The sequence below is a fragment of the Cervus canadensis genome, chromosome 8, assembly GCF_019320065.1.
Source record: "Cervus canadensis isolate Bull #8, Minnesota chromosome 8, ASM1932006v1, whole genome shotgun sequence".
NCBI classification, from domain to species: Eukaryota; Metazoa; Chordata; class Mammalia; order Artiodactyla; family Cervidae; genus Cervus; species Cervus canadensis.
Genome location: NC_057393.1, coordinates 36,490,316 through 36,515,534, shown reverse-complemented (window position 1 = coordinate 36,515,534; position 25,219 = coordinate 36,490,316). Strand labels below are relative to the sequence as shown.

The following is a 25,219-nucleotide window of genomic DNA, read 5'->3' as shown; positions in this document are numbered from 1 at the left end:
TCTTAAAATACTAAAACTTTTTTATGCTCTTAAATATTTAACTTGTGATTTACATTCAGTCATACTTCCTCCTCTCCATTAGAATTGAGGTTTTCAAGAGCAAGAGTCTTGGCTTTCCTCATTTCCTGCAACTGTTTGCACTGTAATATTAACAATGAGAAGAATCTAGTGACTGTTACACTTTTCCTTATATGACCTCAAGTCATGGGATAGTAACACATGATAAGCTTCCTAATAAGAAAAGTATTATTGAGGGACTACATCCAGAGGATTTTGGTGATTATTCTTATTCATCAAGTAAGATATTCCTAGATAATCTTTAGCTGTCAGAAAGACATACCTGGCAGTTTATATTTCTGTGGTAATGTTTACCACTAGGCGTTTATTCTCCTTTAAAATACTAAACTAATCTTGGACTAGTCTGTCTGGAAGAGACTTGAGAGGTTTAGGCAAAAAAAACTTAAAAGACAAAAGCCTAGACAGAGTTTTGTCAGAAAAACTGGAAATAGGAATTATAAAATGCAGGTCTTCATTTAATCGAGCACATCTGTTGCATATGACACAAGGGATGAGTAAAAAATTTCCAGAAGGAAGTATGAGGATTTGTTTGTTTGTTCAGTTTGTACAGAAAGAATTCATATCCAGTGATTCAGAAGAAAATTGAAAATCGAGCTTATTGTGTTGAAACCTTCTGAGATATTTAAAGGAAAGAATTCAGACATCTCTATATTGTCTGTGTTCATAGCAGATAAAATTGGTAGTGATGGATTACTTTTTAGGAACTATGTTTTCATCTAAATGACCTATTACTTTGCTCCATCAGTAGATCTTTCCAAGCACCCTTTTTGAAAAGATAGGGGATGGGAGGAGGTCAGTTGGAAGCAGGTGAAATACCTTCTCTTCTAATAGATTCTGATTCTGACTGTGTAGAAAATAATCTCATAATTTGGGCTTCATACAAAATAATGAAAAAGGAAGACCTAGGGATTTTCGTTTCATAGTTTAAGTACCTCAGTAGAAAGTTAAGCAAATTTTTGAGAATCATAGGAATTTGGGATTCATCAATAAGCAAAATAAAAAGGTTACTTTCACTTTGGATCTTGTGTTCTAGTTCAGGAGCCAGAACACTTTTTCTGTTAAAAAAAACAGTAAATACAACTGACCCTTGAACAGTGTAGGGAGGGGGAGGGGTTGCCAACCCTCTGTGTGGTCGAAAGTCCACATATAAACTTATAGTCCTCCATCCACAGCTCCTCCATATCCCTCCGAATCCACGGAGTCAACCAATAGAGCCTTATATAGAACTATAGTATTTGCTGTTGAAAAGAATCCCAGTATCAGTGGATCCATGCAATTCAAACTTGTGTTGTTTAAGAGTCAACTAGCTGTATTGTAGCCTTTGCATGTCACCATGTTGCTATAAAACATTTACAAAAACAGCAAGGTGGATTCAGCCCATGGGCCATTGTTTCTCAACCCCTATTCTAGTAGGTAGAAACAATAAGGAAATTAGAGTATGTTAGGTGATGCTTTGGGAAAAAGAAAAATATAGCTGAGTAATCAAATATGGAGTATGATGAAGTAGAAGTTGACAGGATGGGCCTCACTGAGGTCAAGAAAAAGAGCAACCAGGAAAGGAGACTGAAAAGTTAGTGACTGGTGAGATAGAAAGAAAACCAAGAGATGGTGAAGTCCTGGAGATGCCATGAAGAACCATATATTGGGGAAAAGGGGACATCTGTTGGATGTTGGTGGTAGGCCAAATAAGAGGAAGGCTGAGATTGGACCACTGGATTTAGCTGTTTGTAGCTTGTTAGTGACCTTGAGGAGCAGTTTTGATGGAGTGAGTTCAAGAGAGGATTGAAGGAGAGAAAATGGAAACTGAAGTCTTTGGAGTAACTTTGTTGTAAAGGGAGCAAATAAATGGAGCAGTGGGAAGAAAGGATCAAGAAAAGAGGTGTGTGTTTGTTTTTTAAGTAAAAGAAATAATGACATGTTTGATGACAATAATCCAATAAAGGATAGGGGAGAAATGCTGTAGGCGGGGAGGAGTGAATTTCTGGAGCCATGTCTTTGAGTTGAAGAGTGAAGGGACTGACTTCAGATAGGATAGTTGTGATGTTGGTAGGTGGAAATGTGCTGTAAAGAGTCTGTAGTTCTCTTGTGGCTTCAATTTTCTGACTAAAGAATTAACAGTAGAGAATTTGAAAGCTGGTTTTGAGGTTTTATGTATACCCATTGGCTTTAACTTTTGGTACTAGCATTTCAGGGATCTTTGAAGACTCACTAAAATTTTTTTTTATTGTGCCTTCTGAGGGAGTTACAAACTTAACCCAGCAAATTTGTGTTTTAAGGGTTAAACCCTACATTATGAGATTGATTAATGATACATGTAATGTATCACACAATGCCTGCTGTCGTGTAGAATGTAGAGTCAGTATGCACTGCACTAGGCTTACCTTTTCTCTTTGGTCCCAAAAGATAACCTGTCATGATTTTAAATGTTATGTAAGTTAGACTTTGACAATAGTAAGTTTATGTGCTGAATTTAAATCATAGGTCCCTTTGACATCTCTCCTAGTGCCCTTTCTTCTTCACAGTATGGTCTCTCTCACAGTGATTAGTGATATTACTGGCTCCAGAAATCAGGAACTATGAATTAGAGCTCCGTAGATGGATACTTGTTCTTGTAGTGATTTTATCATGATATTGCTATGTGAATTTCTTTGTATACTGAAAAATATATTGGCTTTGTGTACAGCATCCTCCTATAGATTGCAAGCTCTCAGGGGTAGATACAGCTCTTAAACATTTCTGAGGAAATGTCCTAAGTACATTGTACATAGAGAGCATTCAACAAATATGATGATTACTAAGTGAAGACTTTTATGATCCCTTAGTTAAACTTATATATTCAGCTCATTAGGCCTTGCTCTAAATCTGTTCTGAGGCTTTTCTGCTATTCTAGGAGATTCTAGAGCTAAATTATATCAGGCTTAATGGCAGTTATTAGACTTCCTTCAGGTAGTTATTCCAGATAACTACCAGAGGAGGTAGTAACCAAAGTTGACTTTGTAAATACATAATAATAGAGGTATAATTGGCACATTCAGCTGTTAGAATGCCACAAAAACTGGCATGATCATTAAAAATTGTTTGTTAGAGAATAACACTCAACTAAATGGGATATCAAAGTAAGATAGACTTGTGTAACTACAGGAAAATGGCCTTGGTTACCTTCACACACTATCAAGGAAGTAGTAAGTGAAGTCAAAAAAGTGACACTCTTACCAAGTGCTATATAGATTCTAACTGTGGCCAGGAACTGTTTATGGAGAGCAGGTTGAAATGCTATGTCATTCTGTAGTCTTCAATGTCATTAAGAGAAACAAGAGAACTAGTTTCCTTTATAAAAAGCAGCTGTGTTTGAGGCGTTAATCTTAGGTTTACTATTAAAGATAAAAATTTGAAGAGGCTATTTCCTAGGGTTTAGGAAGTGAAACTTAGCTATTCATGCAAATGACTGAGAAATTCTAAATCTATTAAATATAGGTTCCCATTACATTTATAACATTTATAACTGTTATAATAAAAGTTATTTCTAAAGCATCAGTGCATTCAACTTCATAAAAATATGTTGTGTCTGTGGATACTGAACAGATCTTTTTTAAACTGTCTTATGTTGAAACTTTGTTTTCTTTATATTATAGGTCCAGTTGTTTACGTCTTGGATCTTGCAGATAGACTGATCTCAAAAGCCTGTCCATTTGCTGCAGCAGGAATAATGGTTGGCTCCATCTATTGGACGGCTGTGACTTACGGAGCAGTGACAGTGATGCAGGTTCACTTTTATTCTATCAGATGCTGTTACTTTTGATATGAAGATCTATTAAAAAATCGATTTTTGTTAGGAGTTTTAAAAATTATTACTTTGACCAAGTAATAACTTTGCCATGGCTTAAAAATAAGAAAATATATAAAAAAGCTCTCTAGGGGAAAGTCTTCTTACTCCCGTCCTTCACTTGCCCAGGTTCCCCTCTCCCCAGGTAGCCACTGCCTAACCCAAACCTTCTTCCAGACTTTATGTGTGCACACGTAAGAAAAAATATGTTCTCCCACACACACTGTTCTTTTCCCCCAAAAGGAAACATTAGAGCTGAATCCCTCTTTTTCCAAAAACAGTGAATTTTACAGACCTTTTCACAAAGTATAGAGAAATCTGTATAGCATTGTTTGTATAGAATTTCAACCATTCAACAGTCTCTTATTGATGAGTCACTTAGTTACTTCTAGTTTTTTGCTATTACAAAACAGTGCTACATCATTGTTGATAGAAATTAGAGATTTAAATTTCAAGATTTATTTAGTCCCAAGCCCTTGACTCTTCTCTTTATACCTTTTCCTTAAAGATTTCTACCTGTCTTAACCATGAGTTTTGTGTTCAGATTATGTCTTTCATCTTAATATTTTCGTAAAATCAATCCTATAACAGCAGCATGGCCTTTCTCCTTAAATGACTTCTTGTGACTTCACACTCAGTATTATTGAAATCAGACTTGTCTTTTCCTCAGTTTGAAGCCTGAATTTATCCCCTGTTATAATTTCTGTGTTTCTTTGATTCCTACAGTTATTTTCCCATCTACTCAATAAATAGCCTACATTCTTAGGATTACCTTTATTTTTAACTCTTTCTGTTTCATAGCCCTATATTCAGTCCACTGACCAAGTCCAAGCAATTTCCATTTTGATATGTCTTAACATCTATGGCTTTCTTTCCACTGTCTTTAATGCCTGACTTACTGTCATTCCCCCACCCCACCCCCATCATACCTGGATGGCTAAGGGAGCCTCTTGATTGTTTTAACTACATTCTCTTTGTCAATCCAACCAATCTGCCTCTAGTGTAGAACCACCACAGAATTGACTGCTCTTAATTATGTTATGTTTAATTATCCTTAATGCTAAGAAGACCTTTTAGTTCATCACTGTTCCATCCTACTGTTTAAAAGTAGGGTTTTATATAGGAGGTGCTTTAAAGGATCAGACCTTAATTAAAACTCTTAGTTTTTCAGCTTTGATGAACTGCAGGCCTAGCTGACTATGGAGACTAGCCTACAGTTTCTCTAAACCTACAATTCCATAGGTTTGATTTTATATATGGATAAGAAATTCTTAGCAAAGGCATTCTATCATTCCTGAATCTAACCTCAAAATTTAAGTCTTAAAAATAATCTCTTTTTCCATCTTAGGGCATAAAACCAGAATGTACATGATTCTACACAAGGTTTGCTGGTTTCCTTTTGACCAAAGTTAAATCAGCCCCATTGCTTAATTCAGCTTTCATTTATTCCCTTGACTCTGACCTGTGGTAGCAAGTAGTATGACACTGCAGATGTTATACTATCCTAGTTCCTTAACATTTATATTTGTACACTTGTTTGATCTGATTGTCTGTCACCTCCAAAAGATGTCTCTTTAGTTCACCTTTTATTTCCCAGCACCAAGTTCTATGAATAATCAATATTCAGTTGAATGAATGCATGCGAGTATGCATGTAATGGTCAGCCTCAACTTAATGCACAAAGCATGCCTCTTGAGCACACATGGGAAAATGGACTTTTGCTCACTATTTGCCCTATTTTCTTTTTTATTTCCCCATCCTTAGACACCTGTTTAGAAGATTTTAATGATACTCATGAGTAATAAATTTTCCTTTACTATATATAGTCCATACCTGAATACACACTCTGCTTTATATTTTTAAAACCTAAATTCTAAAAAGAAGGCATAACCCAACAAAGAATTTTTCAGTTTTCTGAATTTATTTGCTAACACTCAAGAAGTATTTTAAGTCACATTTAGTTATAAAGTGATCATAATGTTGAAAATAATGATATAAAAAATGGTGTCGTGGAGCAAGCATTATAGGTAAGGACAGTGTGGGCTAATCCACTTTTGCCCTCAATGTGTGGGATATGTGTTTATTAAATATTATGAACCAGACTAATTCACTTTAGGGCAGCTGTACCTGGAGACACAGAAGAATGTTAGATATTGACACCATGGGTTTTGACCATGTGGAAGAGGCTGGTCCGTACTCTTCAGTGTTACATCTTGGTTAGATAAATCAGTCATGTACAGAAATCTGGGCTGTATCCTTAGTTGAAGCTTTAATAATGTCCACTTTGGTACGCTCCCATAGTTTCATAAACTGCTTCTACCTGAATCAAGTCTGTTGGCTAGAATTTTAATTTGCCCTGATCACTGTCAGCTTCCTTATTTCACATCTTGAAGTCCACCTTAAAAAAAATAATCTGCTATAATAGCTGACATAAAGGACAGCTCATTTGAAAAAAAAAAAAAAGATCCCATTTACTTTTTCATGAGTTTGTTTTCCCAAGTAAATGTTGTCTGTAGGGCTTTTAGTCTTCCCTACCTTCTTTCTTCCCTTCTCTCCTTGCGTTTCCTTCCTTTTCCCTCATCCTTCTCAGAGATATAGACAGATAAAGATACAGATTATCTGTATCAACAGTTCTTTTCTTCACGTTGTAATCCTCAAGTGTATACAGAAAAACTATATAGAATCCTTCATAATACTATCCTCATATCAACCTATGATATCCGGATGGCCTCAAACCCTGAAGTTCTGACATAGTCTCCCCTGTCATAACTGCCAAGAATAATCCCTTAGAGAAATATATTTAATTTGTGAGCAGTTGAGACTTTTGGCTAGAGAAAGGTCATTTGAGACCTGTGAAAGAGACTCCAGGGACATATTCTAGTTAAAAGTAAGACACTCACCAACAGAATGGCCATGTTGAGAGACATGTAAAGCCAAGATTGATGAGCAAGTAAAAAGAATTCTACCAGGAGGGGAGGTGTGGAGATTCACAGATGAGAATTAATCATGTCCTTTTTGCCTTCTCAGATCTTAAACAATTGAGAAATAACCCCAAGACCCAGATGAGAGGAAAAGGATTGTTTAAGCTTTACAACCCCATAGAAAGGCACCTTTGGGTTCCTGGATTAGAAAAACTGCCTGGAACCTATAGCCAAAACTGGACCTTCTATTGCATTCCCTCAAATCTAGACCTTGGAATTGCATTTTTGAGTTTGGTCTGTAGAGCCAGCATTTGGCCAGCCAGAGAAATTACACTCGCTCCCACTGAACAGGGAGAAAGCCAAAGAGAAATGAGGTTTCAGGCCATCTACTGAAGATCGGTCCCACCCCTTGGCTGGCTGTGCTTACCTCCTGGTAGGAAGAGCAGGAAAACAAATGCTCTTGGGAAGATACATGAGAACCTAAAATTACAACCCAAGCTAACCAAATTAAATAAGAGGAACATAAGCAAGAAGCAGAAATCCCCTTCGCTCCATTGAAATGTAATCAATGTGGGTTTTAAAGCTTTTATGCCAATTTAATATGAAACAGCTTTGGCTTATTTTTTAAACTTTTTGTTTCTAAATTTAGTAGTTTAAAACTACTCAAGCAGTAGTGCAATTCAAGCATGCACTCAAGCATACACCCCTTCATTAGACAAGGCAATGATTGAAGCAAATGCTGTCTGTTTCACAGGTTGTAGGTCATAAAGAAGGTCTGGATGTTATGGAGAGAGCTGATCCTTTATTCCTTTTAATTGGACTTCCTACTATTCCTGTCATGCTGATATTAGGCAAGATGATTCGCTGGGAGGACTATGTGCTTAGACTCTGGCGCAAATACTCAAATAAACTACAAATTTTGAACAGTATATTCCCAGGTAAGGCCCTAAATTATGGTGGTAATGAACATACCAAATTAATCTTGTGGATGAATCCTACCATGCAAAGATATTTTAGCTTTAGATTTATTAGCACTAATACCCTCCATCTTTTTCTCTAGGGATTGGTTGTCCTGTTCCTCGAATTCCAGCTGAAGCTAATCCTTTAGCAGATCATGTCTCTGCCACCCGAATTTTGTGTGGAGCCCTTGTTTTTCCTACTATTGCGACAATAGTTGGTAAACTAATGTTCAGTAGTGTTAACTCTAATTTACAAAGGACAATCTTGGTAAGATGGCTTTAATACTACTTTTTTCAAGTGACTATACAAAGAGAATGAACTATATATTTGTTTAAAAAAAAAAAAGAATGGGACTATATATATATTTATACTATTGCTCCTGTGCCTTAAGCCTCTGTTTGATCCCCACTGTTATCCAAAAGCAACAAAAAGAGGAGGATCCACTATAGTAGCTCTGGTCTTCTGGAACTACGCTGTGGGTGATTTCTCTCCTCAATTAGGCATGAATCATCACTCCCAAAAAATACTGGTGAAGCGCTTCTGCTCTAGGGTCAGACTGCCCAGTTCAAATCCTATCAGAGACATTACCTTGCTGAGAAACCTAAATAAAATTGCTTGACTTCTCTGTGCTTGCAGAATGGAAATAGTCATGGTAGCTACCTCAGAATTATGAGGGTTAAATGAGATCATTCATTTGAAATGTTAGCACAGAGTAATAAATAAGCCTTTATGTTTTTTGATGTCATTATTATTATTCCACTTCTCCTCTCTGGAGGTAGCCTGCATATAATGCCTGAGCATTAGAACTAAGTAGAAGGAAGATTACTCAGAGATGATAGAGGCATCTCTGACCTGTTGAGCTTCCCGGTGGTTCAGATGGTAAAGAATCTGTCTTTAGAATCTCCACAATGCAGGAGACATGGGTTCTATCCCTGGGTCAGGAAGATCCCCTGGAGAAGAAAATGGCAACCCACTCCAGTATTCTTGTCTGGAGAATTCCATGGACAGAGGTCCACGGGGTCACAAAGAGTGGAACATATCTGAGCAACTGACACTCACTTTTTTCACTGACATATTACCTGCAGTGTCTGTCTCCGTCTCTGATTAAAAAAAAAAAAAAAAAAAGAGTACTGTTTCATTTGCAGCCATCTGAATTAGCAACAATGACAATGTCTTTTGTGATAAAATCATTTTTATTTTCTATAAATCTGCATTGTAAAAAGCTAATTTTTCTTTTTATTTTAGGGTGGAATTGCTTTTGTTGCCATTAAAGGAGCGTTCAAGGTTTACTTCAAACAGCAGCAATATTTACGTCAGGCACACCGCAAAATTCTAAATTATCCAGAGCAAGAAGAAGCATAAAACTGTGACTTCTCGTTGTTCTGCAGTCCTCTCATTCTTATGAATCTGTTGTGTTGTTCTGATTCCATCATTGATGCACAGTAGTGGAGACTTGTAATAAGCTGCTGCTCTCATATTTTTAAGAAATATAATAAAGCACTTAGGGCAGGGGAAACCCTCTCAGTAATCACGGAACCTAAGGATGTGATTTGTTTTCATTGTTTTGTTATGTACTTCTTTCATGGCGGTCATCTGAACCATTATCTTAGCATGGTGAACCTGAGTTTTGTTCATATTTTCCTCAAGACAGAAATGTAAAGATCAAACTGCAAATATTTAAAAATACACATGCTGTTTTATTCAAATGCCTCTTTTGTACATGTTCATGTTCAGTGTTTTCTTAGAATTAGCAACTCAATGAAGGTACTGTGAGGATTTTTCTCACTGGCATAATTTGATTATAAGCTAAACAAGTATATGTTAATATGAGGAAATGTAAATTAGTTATAAATAATTAACAAACCAAAAATGTATGTAAACATTCAAATGATTATCTGAACAAATGCAATTTTGTTGTGTTTTTCTTAACCCGTGTGATGTCCTCCAAAATGTGTAGGGTAAAAATTCACAGGGCTTCCAGATCACTTTTTCACTATTAAATTTTATTTATATAATGTTGACATCTCAGTGTGTGTGTGTGTGTGTGAGACAGAGAGAGAGACAGACGGACAGACAAACTAACACAGAGACACAGATATCAAGTCCTTCCATCACTGGAGAAAGTTTTTTAAATTCATATTTCTAGAAAATAGAACTGACAGTTTATAGTAGTTTGAGCACAGAGAACGGTTTGCAGAAAATCAATAGTTATTTTACTCTTCTCTCTCATCGATTCAGTTATTCAGGTATTTGTTGATCACCTCCTGCTTGCCCAGGCACTATGCAAAGTGCTGTGTGGGATACAGTGGTGAACACAACAGATTTGGTTCCTCCTTTTATGTAGTTTACAGTCTAATTTCAACAGACAGAAAACCAGCAGTGAGTAAACCAAGGTGAGGCCTTGAGCTCTTTGTTTTTATACCAGTCAGTGAGGAATAATTATGAAAACAAGAAGTCTTGAGCAAATATTAAGGTCATTGTTTTTGTGAGATTATTATGAGGAAAAAAAATTACTAATGTTTTTAAATTTAAATTGCTTGTCATATCGAGGCTAGCACCTTAATAATCACTGTATAAGTAGTTTTATATTCATTTTTCAAAAGCAGTTATTTATTTTAAGCTGTTCAGTAGTGGCCCTTTTAATGTTCAGCGAACTGAATGGTCTTGGAGTTATTTTCAGGAATATTAAATTTTTTAAAGATATTTCCAAAAACCCTATTTATTTTCTAGTTCACAGTATCTAATGCATGACAATATGAATGTTCCCCCCTACCAATGAAGTGGCCACTTTTCTTTAGGATTGTGCAAATATAGATTGAGCTTTGTTAGACTGCAATGATGTATGCTAATTTAGTAATTTAAGACTGGTAACTTTCTATAGTACGAATGTCTTAATTTTGAGTAATAACATGAAATTTATTTGAATGACTATTGAACATTCAAAGTTGTATTTACTTAGGAAGGGAATATTGACTGACAGCCTTATTAAGAACCCTGCTACAGTTCTGAAGGGGAAATACAAAAATCTATGATTATATATAAAAATAGATTATATAGCTATAATTATCAAATATACTGGCTTTTCTTTAATTTTCGATATGAAAAGATATTTCCTGCATAATTTTGTTATATAAAGCAGCTTCTGGCAGCCTTTACTAAAGTTATACAAGCACATCGTTCTCCATTTAATACTTTATGCCCAAAATGGGGGAGTAACTGCTTGGGCTTGTTTGGCGTCAGGGCTTGTGAGGCCAAAGGAGCAGCTCTAATCCTTTGGGGGCAGGGAGAAGGAGTTTCTAGGGCTCTGGAGGGAATCGCAAGTGCCTGGGGACCAGAGGAGCCTCATCCTCGGGATGGAACATTTGGAAATCTAAAGAGCTCAAGAAGTACCATGTACCAGCCTCTTCAGAAAGTGGCCCACACCACCATAGCAACAAAATCATGGGCTAACTAAAGTCGGGTGGACCTGGGTTGAAATCCTAATTGTACTTTTAATAATTATAGGTATGACTTTGACCAAGCAACTTACCTCTTAGCCATGGTTTTCCTCATCTCTGAAATATGAGCAATACTTTGTTTCAGAAGACTGTTTCTAGGATTAACTGAGAAAGGAACAGAGGCACCCTAACTAAGCTCATAATAGCCCCTACAGAGTAGTAGTGTCTCAATTGCTGAACTCTAGGAAGAGGGAATGAGGCAGTAAGAGAAACACCAGGGGACAGATTAAAGGAATGCTCTAGACTTTGGGGATGGGTGGGTATATTTGTGTTTTCCAATTTATTTTCACATTGCTTTACTGTGTTATTTCTATAAATGTTAATGTTTTAAACCTCTTTTATAAAATTCAGTGACAACTAGTAGGATTCTCTTGTTTGCAGAAATTAATTTATCTCAAACGTGGCAGAAAATATTGTTCATCATTACATGATTATCAAATGACTGTGAAGAATATAAAATTAAACTGAGTGACTTAATTAGTCACTGCCTTGCTAACTGTGCTGTAATTTTTTTAAATGTCTTGTTTTTAACATAGACTATCTCAACACTGGCTGGATTAGGTTAAATAAAGAATTTTTATGTTCTCTAGGTGTATTTTGTCTGTTGAACAACTTCCAAAACATAATTTATTCCATACCTACATAATTCTTTTTAAATCATAGTAATTGATATACTAGTGAGATTTGCTCTTAATACAAGTAATCTGTATTTTTTGAGAACTATAAAGAAATTTATCTTAATTTTATAAGCAAGCCAGCCTAAATTCCAAATATGCTCTGATTTTTAAAATGAAACCCCCCTCGCCCACCCTCAGAGGCACTTAAGACTATGATTAGATGAGATCTGTGGGTGGTCTTATGCCATGAAGATTAGAATCTTCTAGAATGAGTACATCAAATACTCCCCTCCATAGGAATTGTGTCAAAATCATTTCACTGCCACCATCTGAGAGACAGACTAACCAAGAAACTTCATCTTCAGTCCTGGATGCATATTTTAGTTGATGTTTAACTAACTGTAGGGTAAATTACCTTTCAGATGACCCTCAACTTCCTCATCAATAAGGTGAAGATTATAAAACCTATCTCTTGGATTATTGTGAGAATTAAGTGAGAACACTTTGGTAGAGAAAGTAAAGCTATGCCAATTTGTTGTTCAGTCGCTCAGTAGTGTCCGACTCTGCAACCCCATGGACTGCAGCAAGCCAGGTTTCCCTGTCCTTCACTGTCTCCTGGAGTTTGCTCAAACTCATATTCATTGAGTCAGTGATGCCACCCAACTATCTCATCCTCTGTCATCCCCTTCTCCCTTCAATTTTTCCCAGAATCAGGATGTTCTCCAACGAGTCTGCTTTTCCCATCAGGTGGCCAAAGTGTTAGTTTCAACTTCTGCATCAGTCCTTCCAATGAATATTAGGACTGATTTTCTTTAGGATTGACTTGATCTCCTTGCCAATTGTGCCAATTTAGATTTAAATTTTGCCAATTTAGAGGGTTTTTTTGCCCATAACCTTTCTTTGGTTCCCTGGGATCTCAAGGTTGCCTCTTCTCGGCTACCTCCAACCCACATACCCATTAGAAATGGTGGAGTGATGAAAAGTCTTGTTTAATTGCCTTCCTGGAACAAAGAGCAAAGGGAAGAGATGTGTTTGCAGCTGAATGTAAAAGACTCCAGCAGAGGCTTGACTGTTCTGGTCAACCCCATGTGGATTTATCTTACTGCTAACAAGCCTACCAAGGTTACTGGATGTCAACAACATAATCCTGCTTCACCAGATGTTTGTTGAGCACCTGTATGAACCAGGCACTATCTTGGGGTAAATGAGAAATAAACCTGCTTTGAGATGTTTAAGAGTCTATATACTACAGATCTTAGTCTTATGATACCACCTCCACAAGAATGTGAGATCCATATTGGGGAGGGGGTTGTTTGTTTTTACTTGTTTATTCCACAATTAACAGCATTCATGAGCCACTGTTGAATACTTTGAAACCTTAGAAGATGTACTGTCCTTAAGTATACATCAGTCAGGGTCCAATCAGGAAGTAGAAATCAAACCAGTTATTTGAGCAGAGAAAATGTAATAGGGTGAATTGTCTGTTAACTAGTAGGAAGTAAATGGCTTCCCTTGTATTTCAGATGGTAAAGAATCTGCCGCCAGTGCAGGAGACCAGGGTTTGATCCCTGGGTCGGGAAGATCCCCTGGAAAAGGTAATGGCAACCTACTCCAGTATTCCTGCCTGGTAAATCCCATGGACAGAGGAGCCTGGTGGTCACAAAATACTCAAAGAGTAAAAAAGGACTTAAAAGTAGCAGGGCAATAAAAACCCCAGGAAAAAAAAAAAAAAGCCACTGCCTCTAGGCTGAATAAGAATGGACAGTAAGGTAATGAAGCATCCCTCCCCACTCCTGCACGGCTGAGACAGGCCTCTTTGAAGAGGGCATTGGTGGGGAGAAGCCAGAACTGTATCAGGAGCAGCGGGGGAGCTTGCCAGAGAGCAGGCTGGAGCTGGTTGGTGGGGCAAATGAGGCCTGAAGGTCACAACCTGACTTCTGCACAGGCCGCTGTGCTCAGCCATGTCTGAACCTGCGACCCCATGCACTGTAGCCCACCAAGCTCCTCTGTCCATGGGATTCTCCAGGCAAGAATATTGGAGTGGGTTGTGACTTTCTCCTCCAGAGGATTCTTCCCTATCCAGGAATCAAACCTGCATCTCCTGCATTGACAGGTGGATTCTTTACCACTGAAGCACCTGAAAGCCCAAACTCATATAGAACTAATTTCATTTACATATAAAATCTCCTTGAATCAATAAACAAAACTCAGTTTTTTAAATAATCAAAATATGTCATCAGATTACAAAAAATATATATAAAGTATATTGAAATATATAAAAGGGTATTTAGCCTGATTCATAGTATTGTTTCCCTGGTGGCTCAGACGGTAAAGAATCTGCCTGAAATGCAGGAGACCTGGGTTCAATCCCTGGGTCGGGAAGATCACCTGTGAAGGGAATAGCAACCCTCTCCAGTATTCTTGCCTGGAGAATTTCATGAACAGAGGAGCCTGGCAGGCTACAGTGTATGGGGTCTCAAAGAATCGGACACGACTGAGCGACTAACGGACACGTAATAAGTATCCAAATTAAAACTATAATGATGTGAAGTAATTAGCCTCCAACTAATAAAAAAAAAACTATAATGAGGGTTAATATCTCATTATATAGGACACAAATACAGTGTATACAAACAGCTCATACAACTAAATATCAGAAAACAAGCAACCAAATCAAAACATGGACAGAAGACCTAAATAGATACTTCTTCAAAAAAGACAACTCACAGATGATCATCAGGCAGATGAAAAAATGCTCAGCATCGCTAATTATTAGAGAAAAACAAATCAAAACCACAATGAGGTATCACCTCACACTGGTCAGAATGACTACCATCAGAAAGTCTACAAATAACACATGCTGGAGAGGGTACAGAGAAAAGGGAACCTTCCTATACTGTTGGTGGGAATGTAAATTGGTACCAGCACTGTGGAAAACAGTATGGAGGCTCCTTAAAAAACTAAAACTAGAGATACCATATCAGCAATGCCACTCCTGAGCATATATCCCAAAAAAGGTAAAAGCTCTAAATTCAAAAAAATACATGCACCCCAATGTTCATAGCAGCTCTATTTACAATAGCCATGACATGGAAAAAATCCAAATGCCCAAAAACAGATGACTGGTTTAAGAAGATGTGGTTGAGCCTAGACATTATCATACTAAGTGAAGTGAAGTCAAAGAAAGACAAATATATCATTTATCTGTAGAATCTTAAAAAATAACATGAATGAACTTAATTACAAAACAGAAATATGCTCACAGACACAGAAAACAAAAAAACAGCTATTATTGTGCTCGTTTCAGCAGCACATATACCGAAAAACAAACTAATGGTTATCAAAGAGGAAAGACAGGGAAGGATGAATTAGCAATTTGGGATTAACAGATGCACAATATATAAATTACTAGGTAGATAACAATAAGGACCTACTATAAGCACAGGGAACTATATTCAATATCTTATAATTATTATAAAAAAGAATCTGGAAAAGAATATATATATATGGATATATAACTGAATCACTTTGCTATATACCTGAAACACTGTAAATCATCTATACTTCAATTTTAAAAAAAGATGTAGTATGTTTCAGTACTTCACTCCTTTTATGGCTAAAGAGTAATCCATTGTACAGGTAAAATCACATATGATTTATTCATTCTCCCACTGATAGACATTTGGGCCATTTCTCTTTTGAACCTACTCCAATTGTGTTTTTACCCATGACATCCCACACTTCACCAGAACTACTCTAATCAAGGTCACCAATTATCTCATTGCTAAATCCAGTGATCAATCCAATGGTCACCTCACTTAATTTATATAAAGTATTTGACAGTCTTAGCTTCATTCTTAAAACAGTTTTATTTTGGCCATTTCTCACAGCATGTGGGATCTTAGTCCCCCAACCAGGGATCAGACCCACACCCCCAGCAATGTAAGCACAGAATCTTAACCACTGGACTCTCAGGGAAGTCACAAAAACAATTTTTTCTCCATTTGGCTTTGGGGTACCACAATCCTGATTCTCTTCCTACCTCACTGACTGCTCATTTCCAGTCTCTTTCATTAAATCTAATTTATCTCTCCAACATTTGAAGAGCCCCAGGTCTCAGTCTTGAACTTTTTTCATTTACATTCCCTAAGTGAACTCATCCAGACTTCTGACCATCCATCACATGATCCACCAATAGCAATATGGTAATAATCCCCAAATTTGTATCTCCAGCCCAAATTACACCCATAAATTTCCAACAGGCATTTCCTATTCAATATCTTCAAATAGATGGAGATATTGAATATATATAATACAATATATATGAATATATTATGTATATACAACATATGGGGCTTCCCATATCTAGTGGTAAAGAACCCATGTGACAGTGCAGGAGACATAAGAGATGCAGGTTCAATCCCTGGGTCAGGAAGATCCCTTGGAGGAGGACATGGCGACCGACTCCAGTATTCTTGCCTGGAGAATCCAATGGATAGAGGAGCCTGGCAGGCTACAGTCCATAGGATTGCAGAGCCAGACACAACTGAAGTGCCTGAGCATGCATGCATAGAATATATATGAATATATACATAATTTGAGATGGTATCAAGGAGAGAGGAGGGTGAGGAAGACATGTGAGTGGAGCCAACTTGAAAATGAATCCTCCTGCCCCAGCCAGCCCCAGCCCTGTCCCAGTTAACTCCACGTGGATCAGAGACAAATTACTTGGCTAAACACTTCCTGCCTGAATTCTGACACATGAAATTGCCAGTAAAGCTAAATGAAGTGACTTGTTATGCAACAATAAATAACTGAGACACACAGTGACAACCATTAGATACTGATGTGAGGCATCTTAGAGGGTGGACCTCAAGTATTTCTGGCTCAACTGTTAAGGACATCCCTATGGTGAAGGAGGCATAAAGGTCCCACACCCTGAAGCCAACACACTTTGGAGCTGTTCAGCTCCTCTTGCCCTAATGCCATGTCCACCACACAACTCTCTATTGCTCACAGAGACCAGACTAAAGGAGATGCTCCCTGCATCTTTGGAGTCCTATCCTAGCCTTGATGGCACCCATAGTGAATTAATAAAATGATCTCTTCATCTTTCCCCACTGCTTAATCACTAGGTGAGAATGTGCTGATTATGAAGTCACAGGTATTCTAGTTTATCCACGAGAACTGTAATTCTCACCATAATTTAATAAATGGACATTGTACCATCTGCCTACTTATGAAAACTTTTCAGTTAACTGGTCTTCAAGGATGGAGGAGAGCAAGTGCTTGAGTCTTCAGGGCAAAAGAGGGACAATTTCAACTGTTTTTTGTTTAGATGACTCACCTGTGAGCCAATTCCAGTTGAACTTGTTTTCTGTTTATCTACAGTCTTTATTCTTCCCATTTAGCAGATGAGAACATGGAGGGTAAGTGCCCTAAATGGTCTCCTCTCTTCTCCCTGCCTACTCTATTTGTTCATTCTTCAAGACTATGACATCTCCCACATGTCAGTGATTTTATGTGAGATTTTTTTTGTTTTAATTTTATGTAGTAAAATAAACAATTTTAAAGGTAACAACTCAGTGGGCCTTTATACACATAACTTATTGAAAAGAAATCTACATGTAAGTCAGCCCACAAAGTTCAAGCCCATGTTGTTCAAGGATCAACTGTATTCCCCTGTGTGACCACATCAACTCCATACAGAACATTTCCCTCTCCTGAGAAAATTCCCTCTTCCCAGTTAAGACATCCCTCACAAGAGGCAAACCTAATCTGACATCTGTCAACAAGTCTTTTTAATTTTAGCCACACTGGTGGGAATACAATAATAGTATCTCATTACCGTGATGTGATTCTTAACAAAGGTTGTTGAGGTTCAACCAAATGTGCTACCTCAGCCCTCAGGCTGCTGTAAAAGAGTGTTAGTAACTGGCAAGAATTTGATGGTTTTGGCTGAACAATCAAGCAACCCCAACTTTTAGTTATTTGGATAGTGATAATTCAAATCATAATTCTATTTCCTCATATATATACAGAAATTTATTACTATACATATAGAAATTTATTACTATACATAAAGTCCTATATTTATATTACTAAATCAGAAAAGATAAGCATTTATAGCAAAGAGTGCATTTCATTTATTCTGCCAGATAACTGCTGTATGACTACCCTGTATGCAACAGCAATGAATGAAATAAAACAGGAATCCTGCCCTCATGGAGCTCGCAGTCTATTTTTATAAGAAAGCTCTTACTTCTAGTTCATACAGCCATTCATTTAATTTGCCCAATTTCTAAGAGGCTTTGAAGGCTTTGCTGTAAATTCCATGTCAATTAGTGGTTCTTTTTCTTCTTCTTACAGTAATTAATCAAGACCATAAACTTTCTGCAAAATTTTAACCAGTTTGACATCCCTCTTTTCCTGAGGTATTAATGATAGTTATTTCTTTTCAAAGCTTCTCACCAAAGTACTCGCTATAGCTCCAAAAAGTGCCTTTTTAAATTGTGGTTAGAAATAACACAACTTAGCCTCCCTAGCGGCTCAGAGGGTAAAGAATCTGCCTGCAGTTTAGGAGACCAGGGTTCGATCCCTGGGTCAAGAAGATACCCTGGAGAAGGGGATGACTACCCACTAGTATTCTTGCCTGGAAAATCCCACCAACAGAGGAGCCTGGTGGGCTACAGTCCATGGGGTCTCAAAGAGTTGGACATGACTGACTCACTTTCTTCAACCTCAAAATGAGTTATCCTAAACTGACTCATATTTATAAAAATTTTTTTCTTTTCATACATTACACACTAGTGCTATGTTTATCATTTTCACCAAATGCAATTTAAACAATTTTACAGTTCCTCTGAGGAATCTCTACGATGATTTTTCATCCAGTAGTAGATAATGAGCTCCAGTGATTTTATGGTCTTCCGCAAGGCTCAACAGTTAATAAAAGAAATAGGAATAGACCCTGGTCAGTGCATCTCTTTTGCAGCTTCTACAGATAAGCGATTCTGGGGAGAGGGGGACATTTAGACACCCCATGGTCCATAGGAGTCTTCTCTACAGTTCCAGGAATTACTGAGCTGTCAAAAAGTAGAAGGCATGAAGTGCTGATGCCAAGGACCAACTTCTATTAACATCTTATTTGCCTAAAGCCTTGGTGAGAACAACTGCATTGAATTTGACCTGACAATTCTAGGTCCTTTGATTAAAAATTAAAATTTCTGGGACTTGCCTGGTGGTCCAGTGGCTAAATGGACACTGCACTCCCAATGCAGGGGGCCTGGGTTTGATCCTTGGTCAGGAACTAGATCCCACATGCTGCAACTAAGAGTTCACTTGCTGCAACTAAAGATCCCACATGCAACAACACCTCAACTAAGACCTGTGCAGCCAAATAAAAAATTTTTAAAAAAATTAAAATTTTCAAGTACTGCTATTCACATGCAGTTATTTCATACCTGGGCCTAAAAATTCATCTGTCTACCTACCTATCTAGCAGCACTGTGAGCCTTGCAGGATGTTAGCTCCCCAACAAGAAAGCAAACTCGGGCCATGGCAGTGAAAGCACTGAGCCCTAACCACTGGACCTCCAAGGAACTCCCACGAAAATCTATTAAATTTCATTTTTATTTTCATCAAAGTAACACCAAAAGCAAGCACCAAAGCTTCAATTTTCACTCCCTAAGATATAGCCTCAACAATTTCAGGTACTTCCCCAAGCATCTATCTATATATTTCCAAATAATACATTTCCACAGTCATTTCTCGTTTTATCCTTTTTTTTTTTCACCATTATCTATTGATTTCTCACTCTACCATGTAGGAATTAGCTCTCTTAAAAGGCCAACAAACTTATTTTCCCATCTCCCCATTTCCCCAACATATAGTTATGTCACAGTATTAGGACTATGTAAATTGTTTAATGTTGAAGCCACACCTTTTTTCCTATTATCTCTTCATTTTTCCCTGTAGGTCATAATTACTTCTTTTTTTTTAAATCTGACTAACCCTGTATGTTCTTATTAAAAACTTTTCCCCAATCCTATACCACCTACCATATAACTATCAATAGTACTTTCCATTCTAATATATTAGTTCCATTTTTTTGTAGATACTTTTTTCCTGGAGCGTTTTGTCTTCCTGCTCCAAACTGTAAGACTTGCTGACTAGGTTTGTCATGACTGAAATCACAGGATTTCAGTTCTCCTCCTTGTGGAAAGAGCTGCCTCAGTTTGTGCCTAGCTGATGGGGCAAATCAGGAAACCGGTTCCAGATCGGGAAAGGAGTACATTAAGGCTGTATATTGTCCCCCTGCTTATTTAACTTATGTGCAGGGTACATCATGAGAAATGCTGGACTGGATGAAGCACAAGCTGGAATCAAGATCACCAGGAGAAATATCAATAACCTCAAATATGCAGATGATACCACCCTTATTGGCAGAAAGCAAAGAACTAGAGAGCCTCTTGATGAAAGTGAAAGAGGAGAGTGAAAAGGTTGGCTTAAAATTCAACATTCAGACAATTAAGATCATGGCATCTGGTCCCATCACTTCATGGCAAATAGATGGGGAAACAATGGAAACAGTGACACTTTATTTTCTTGGACTCCAAAATCACTGCAGATGGTGACTGCAGCCATAAAATTGAAAGATGCTTGCTCCTTGGAAGGAAAGCTATGAACGACCTAGACAGTATGTGAAAAAGCAGAGACATTACTTTGCCAACAGAGGTCTGTCTAGTCAACTCTATGGTTTTTCCATTGGTCATGTATGGATGTGAGAGTTGGACTGTAAAGAAAGCTGAGCAAATAAGAATTGATGCTTTTGAACTGTGGTGCTGAAGACTCTTCAGAGTCCCCTGGACTGCAAGGAGATCCAACCAGTCCATCCTAAAGGAAATCAGTCCTGAATATTCATTGGAAGGACTGATGCTGAAGCTCAAACTCCAATACCTGATGCGAAGAACTGACTCACTGGAAAAGACCCTGATGCTGGGAAAGATTAAAGGTAAGAGGAGAAGGGGATGGATAAGATGGTTGGATGGCATCACCAACTCAATGAACATGAGTTTGAGTAAACTCTGGGAGTTGGTGATGGACATGGAGGCCTGACGTGCTGCAGTCCATGGGGTTGCAAAAAGTCAGACACCACTGAACGACTGAACTGAGTTGAACTGAAGCGACAAAGAGTAGAAATCTAGTCTACCCTTGGCTTAACAAGCTGGGCATCCTGGCAGCTGCAACTGCCCAGAGGGGATCTTTTTTCCTAATTTATCCTTAGAAAAGGGGGATTGTTCTCTAGTTTACACAAAATCTCCATTTAGGTGGTCCTGGTACTGGATTCCTTTTTCCTTTCCTGATCTTATTTCTTCTTTTGTCTTTTGTTTCTGTCTTTCTTTCTCTCCCTCTCTCTGAGTACATACTCATGCACAAAGAAAGTTTTTTTGAAACTTTATAGGGTTTTTTTTTAATATTTATTTATTTATGGCTACATTGGGTCTTATTTAGGTATGTGGGATCTTTCACTGTGGCGTGTGGGCTCCAGAGCATGCGAGCTCAGTTGCTGTGGAGCTCAGATTCAATAGCCCCACAACATGCAGGATCTTAGCTCCCTGACCAGGGATGGAACTCACATCTCCTGCATTGGAAGGGGGATTCTTAACCCCTGGACCAGCAGGGAAGTTTCAAAACTTTGTATGTTTTAAAATATATTCTGCTCTTACACTGATTGAAAGAATTCTGGCTCAGAAATTATTTTCCTGCAGAATTTTAAAGTGTTACTTCATTGTGTTTTGCTTCTAATGCTGCCGTTGAGAAGGCCAATGCCATTTAATCCTGATCCTTCGACCATGACCTGCATTTTCTCTAAATGCTTTTAGGAACTTCTCTTTATCTCTGGCATTCTGAAACTGTGTGACCATGTGATGGATACTTAGTGGGCTCTTTCAATCATAAGACTCATTCCCTTCGTTTATAGGGAATTTCCTTAAATTGTTTCTTGATAATCTTCTCCCCTTCATTTGATATCTTTTCTTGCTTTTTTTTTTTGGCTATTTCTATTAGTCAGATATTTAATTTCCTGAATCAATGCTTTAATTTTATGTTCTCCCTTTGATGATCCAACACTTTTTCAAGAGTTACTTGACTTTAACTTTCGACCCTTCTGTTGCAATTTTCATTCTGACTATCCTGTTTTGAATTTCTAAGAGCTCTTAATTATTCTCTAAATTTTCCATCTAGCAATAGCATCCTGTCTTTGACCTTGGCTTGTGGATGTAATATCGTCTCAGAATATTATTAGGTTGTTGTTTTTTTAAATGTTTTCTTTTACTCCGTGCATTGCCTCGTTTCCTCTGAGCTCTTTTCCTTGAGAGCCTGGTGATCCTTTCATATTTAAAATACTGCACTAAACAGCTGACCGGGAGCTCTGGAGGGATGAGAAATGCTTGTCAATTGGTGCACTTCACTGTGCAGTGAAAAGATAGAGAGCCAACTTTTCCTGGGGGGGATGACCTCTGTCCACAGGGATTCTCCAGGCAAGAATACTGGAGTGGGTTGCCACGCCCTCCTCCAGGGGATCTTCCCAACCCAGGGATAGAACCCAGGTGCATTGCTGGTGGATTCTTTACCATCTGAGCCACCAGAGACAAATAACCCAATCTAATATTCCAGGCAGTGTTTTCAAGCCACTCAGTGTTCTCCCCACAGGCCCTGCCGTCCACTGTCAGGGGTGAACAGACAAGCTGCAGGTGTTCTTGAGAGCAGGTGGGGGACTAGGGCTTTCCCCGACGAGCAGTCGGTCCTGCACGACTCTCATTTTCAGCCTGGCCCTCAACTGCTGCCCTCCACGTGCTGACTGCTCTTAAGTTCTGAACTTCTTAGGTTCAGTTTCTCCAAAGAATACACCTCTGGTATCCTGTGGGAGTGAAGGAGTGAGTCTCACTTGATTGTTGGAGGTGGTTTTGTCTAAATGCTCTTTGAAAAAACTCTAATTTGCTTTCACCCCCCCTTCTGAGGTGTTATGACTCCCAGTCTCAGTTGTTCTCTCTGGGAACTTGTATTTTTACCTTGCCTCTACTTGGTTAGTTCCCACTCCATTATCTGCTTTTTGACAGGAGTAGTTAGGATTTCATCAAAGATATAGATTATTTTTATTCCTCATTGGTTTGCTTTTGTTGGAAGGCTAAAAAGGCCTTATATTCTCATCCTTAAAACAAGAAGTCTAGGGAATTCCCTGATGGTCCAGTGGTTAGGATGCTGCACTTCCACTGTGGGGGGAAGATACAGGTTCAATCCCTGGTCAGGGAACTAAGACCTTGCAACCTATTCGGCGTGGCCAAAAAACATTTTTTTTTAATAAAACAAAACTTGGAAGTCTGAAGGAGAAAAACAACTTTAGAGCTACCATTTATTGATTGCTAACCATGTGCAAGGCACTCCACTAAGCAATTTGCACATTACCTCATTAAATCTTTATAAAGTCCTGAGAACGAAGTATAATTATGATTATGCCCATTTTATAGGGCAGGAAATGGAGGCTTAGTGAAGCAACTCAGCCGAGACCAACAAATTAAACTTCTTATCTTGCATCAAGATGAGAAGTCAAGTCTGTCTGCGAGTCTGCACAGTGGGTAGATTTTGTACGTGGTACCTATTTACCCTTCATTCTTTGTGAAGGACAAGCTCCAGACCAGGTGACTGGAGCTACACAGATCAGTACAGGGGGCCCTACTCTCAGAGAACTGACTTTTCCTGGGACTCCAGTTCAAAGTGCTTATGCAGTCCTTCATGTGGTTACAATTCTGCCAAAACTATCACTTGGAGAATGTACTCCTTAACATGCCCTATTTACCAGGCACTAGTATAGGTTTCTCAGTTCTGAAAATAGAGGTGCCAGGAGGAAATTCTTTCGATCTCTCTCCACCAGTGTTTGGCTGTCTTTGGAAATTCACAAATCTGACACATCCTGTGGAAGGTAATCACTGTCTAAAAACGTGAAGGATTGTAGAAATGGCCAAATTCCACTTTTTTCAATCAGAAAACACTTCGTAATGTCAACTTAGAAATAGTCTAAGAAAATTCCAATACTACACATTCAAGAAACCACATGAACAATATATCACTTTTTAATAAAAATAAAGTATTATAACAGTATTGTATGCTATAATTTATAAAAAGTCAAACATAAAAGGACAAAATAAGAAGTTAAAGTCTGCCCTGTCCTATTTCTTTCCTAATTTTCTAAATATCATGTGTTTGTTTTAAACACTTCAATTGAATCTGTAAAAAAACAAACAAAAAAACAAAATACAAATTAATAACCAGAAACCTTAAACAAAATAGAGTAAAGAGACCAGAATGGTGAGCTCTCGTGGTCTGGATGATAGTGGGGCTCAACAGCAAAAAGGAAGACTCGTCCCTTGTTTCCCGGCAACAACTCTGCCAGTGAAAGGCCACGGTCTCTGCACAGCCCTCCTCCTCACTCCTCTGTAAAGTCTTCTCCTTCTGCGGTTGTGGGGGCATTTGCACTTGGTTGCTGACCCCAAACTACAATTCTTTCTTGACCTCAAGTAAACCCATTTTTGCTGGAGAAATAACCTGTGGTCCATTTGTTTTAGGTCAACAAAGCATATTCTCAACTCCGTTTCCCACATGTAACTAGCATCTCTCCATTTTTTAATCTTTCCATCATCTCTTTAAAAAATAACTCAGTGAAGTCTTTGAGACTGATGACTATATTTTGCTGAGCATTCCTCGGGTACCATAAACTATGGGTAAACCAGGAAAAACCATACCTCAGTCTTAGGGGATTTTGTTTCCCTTTGTTTTGATTGTTGTGTTTTGAAGTTCAGGCCCCAGTGAAAGATTCCAATTGAAAAAGTGGCCAGTCCCTAAACACCCAGCACAGTTCATCTCAATTGTAGGGTGGTTTTTAGGAAAGGAGGTACCACCTTCTGAATAACACTAATCCTGGGAGTAAGGAATTGTGTTACAGGGGGAAACTGCAACCAGGATTCTAATGGCAAGATGCTATAGATTTCTCCATTTTCTTACCAAGGGAAAATCCTTTTGTAAAATGTACATTTTTTGTGTGTTTTTCACCTTATAAAGTTAATATATTCCTTTGGTAAAAATGTTAACAGGGTTTTTTTCTATAGAGCAATTTTTTTTTCTGTTTTCTTAATGTCCTAAATATTATGTGCTTGCTGTAAAAATCTTCAATTGATAAAGATGCATGTCAAAATTTAAAATGAAAATTTTCTCCCTTCCACATTCTAATTTTTAGAATTAGTTTGGTGTATATCTTCCTTTATAGAT

At 38.0% G+C, this 25,219-nt stretch overlaps 1 protein-coding gene across 1 annotated transcript in view; it reads left to right on the top strand.

The window, feature by feature from the left end:
• MARCHF5 (membrane associated ring-CH-type finger 5) overlaps positions 1-11,864 on the top strand; it is a 53,467-nt gene extending 41,603 nt beyond the window's left edge. Inside the window, exons 3-6 of the mRNA XM_043476012.1 lie at positions 3,711-3,841; positions 7,577-7,760; positions 7,883-8,049; positions 9,028-11,864. Of these exons, the coding sequence (XP_043331947.1) occupies positions 3,711-3,841; positions 7,577-7,760; positions 7,883-8,049; positions 9,028-9,144 (599 nt within the window). The 3' untranslated portion in view covers positions 9,145-11,864. The remainder of the gene's footprint in view (positions 1-3,710; positions 3,842-7,576; positions 7,761-7,882; positions 8,050-9,027) is intronic.
• Positions 11,865-25,219: the final 13,355 nt, after the last annotated feature.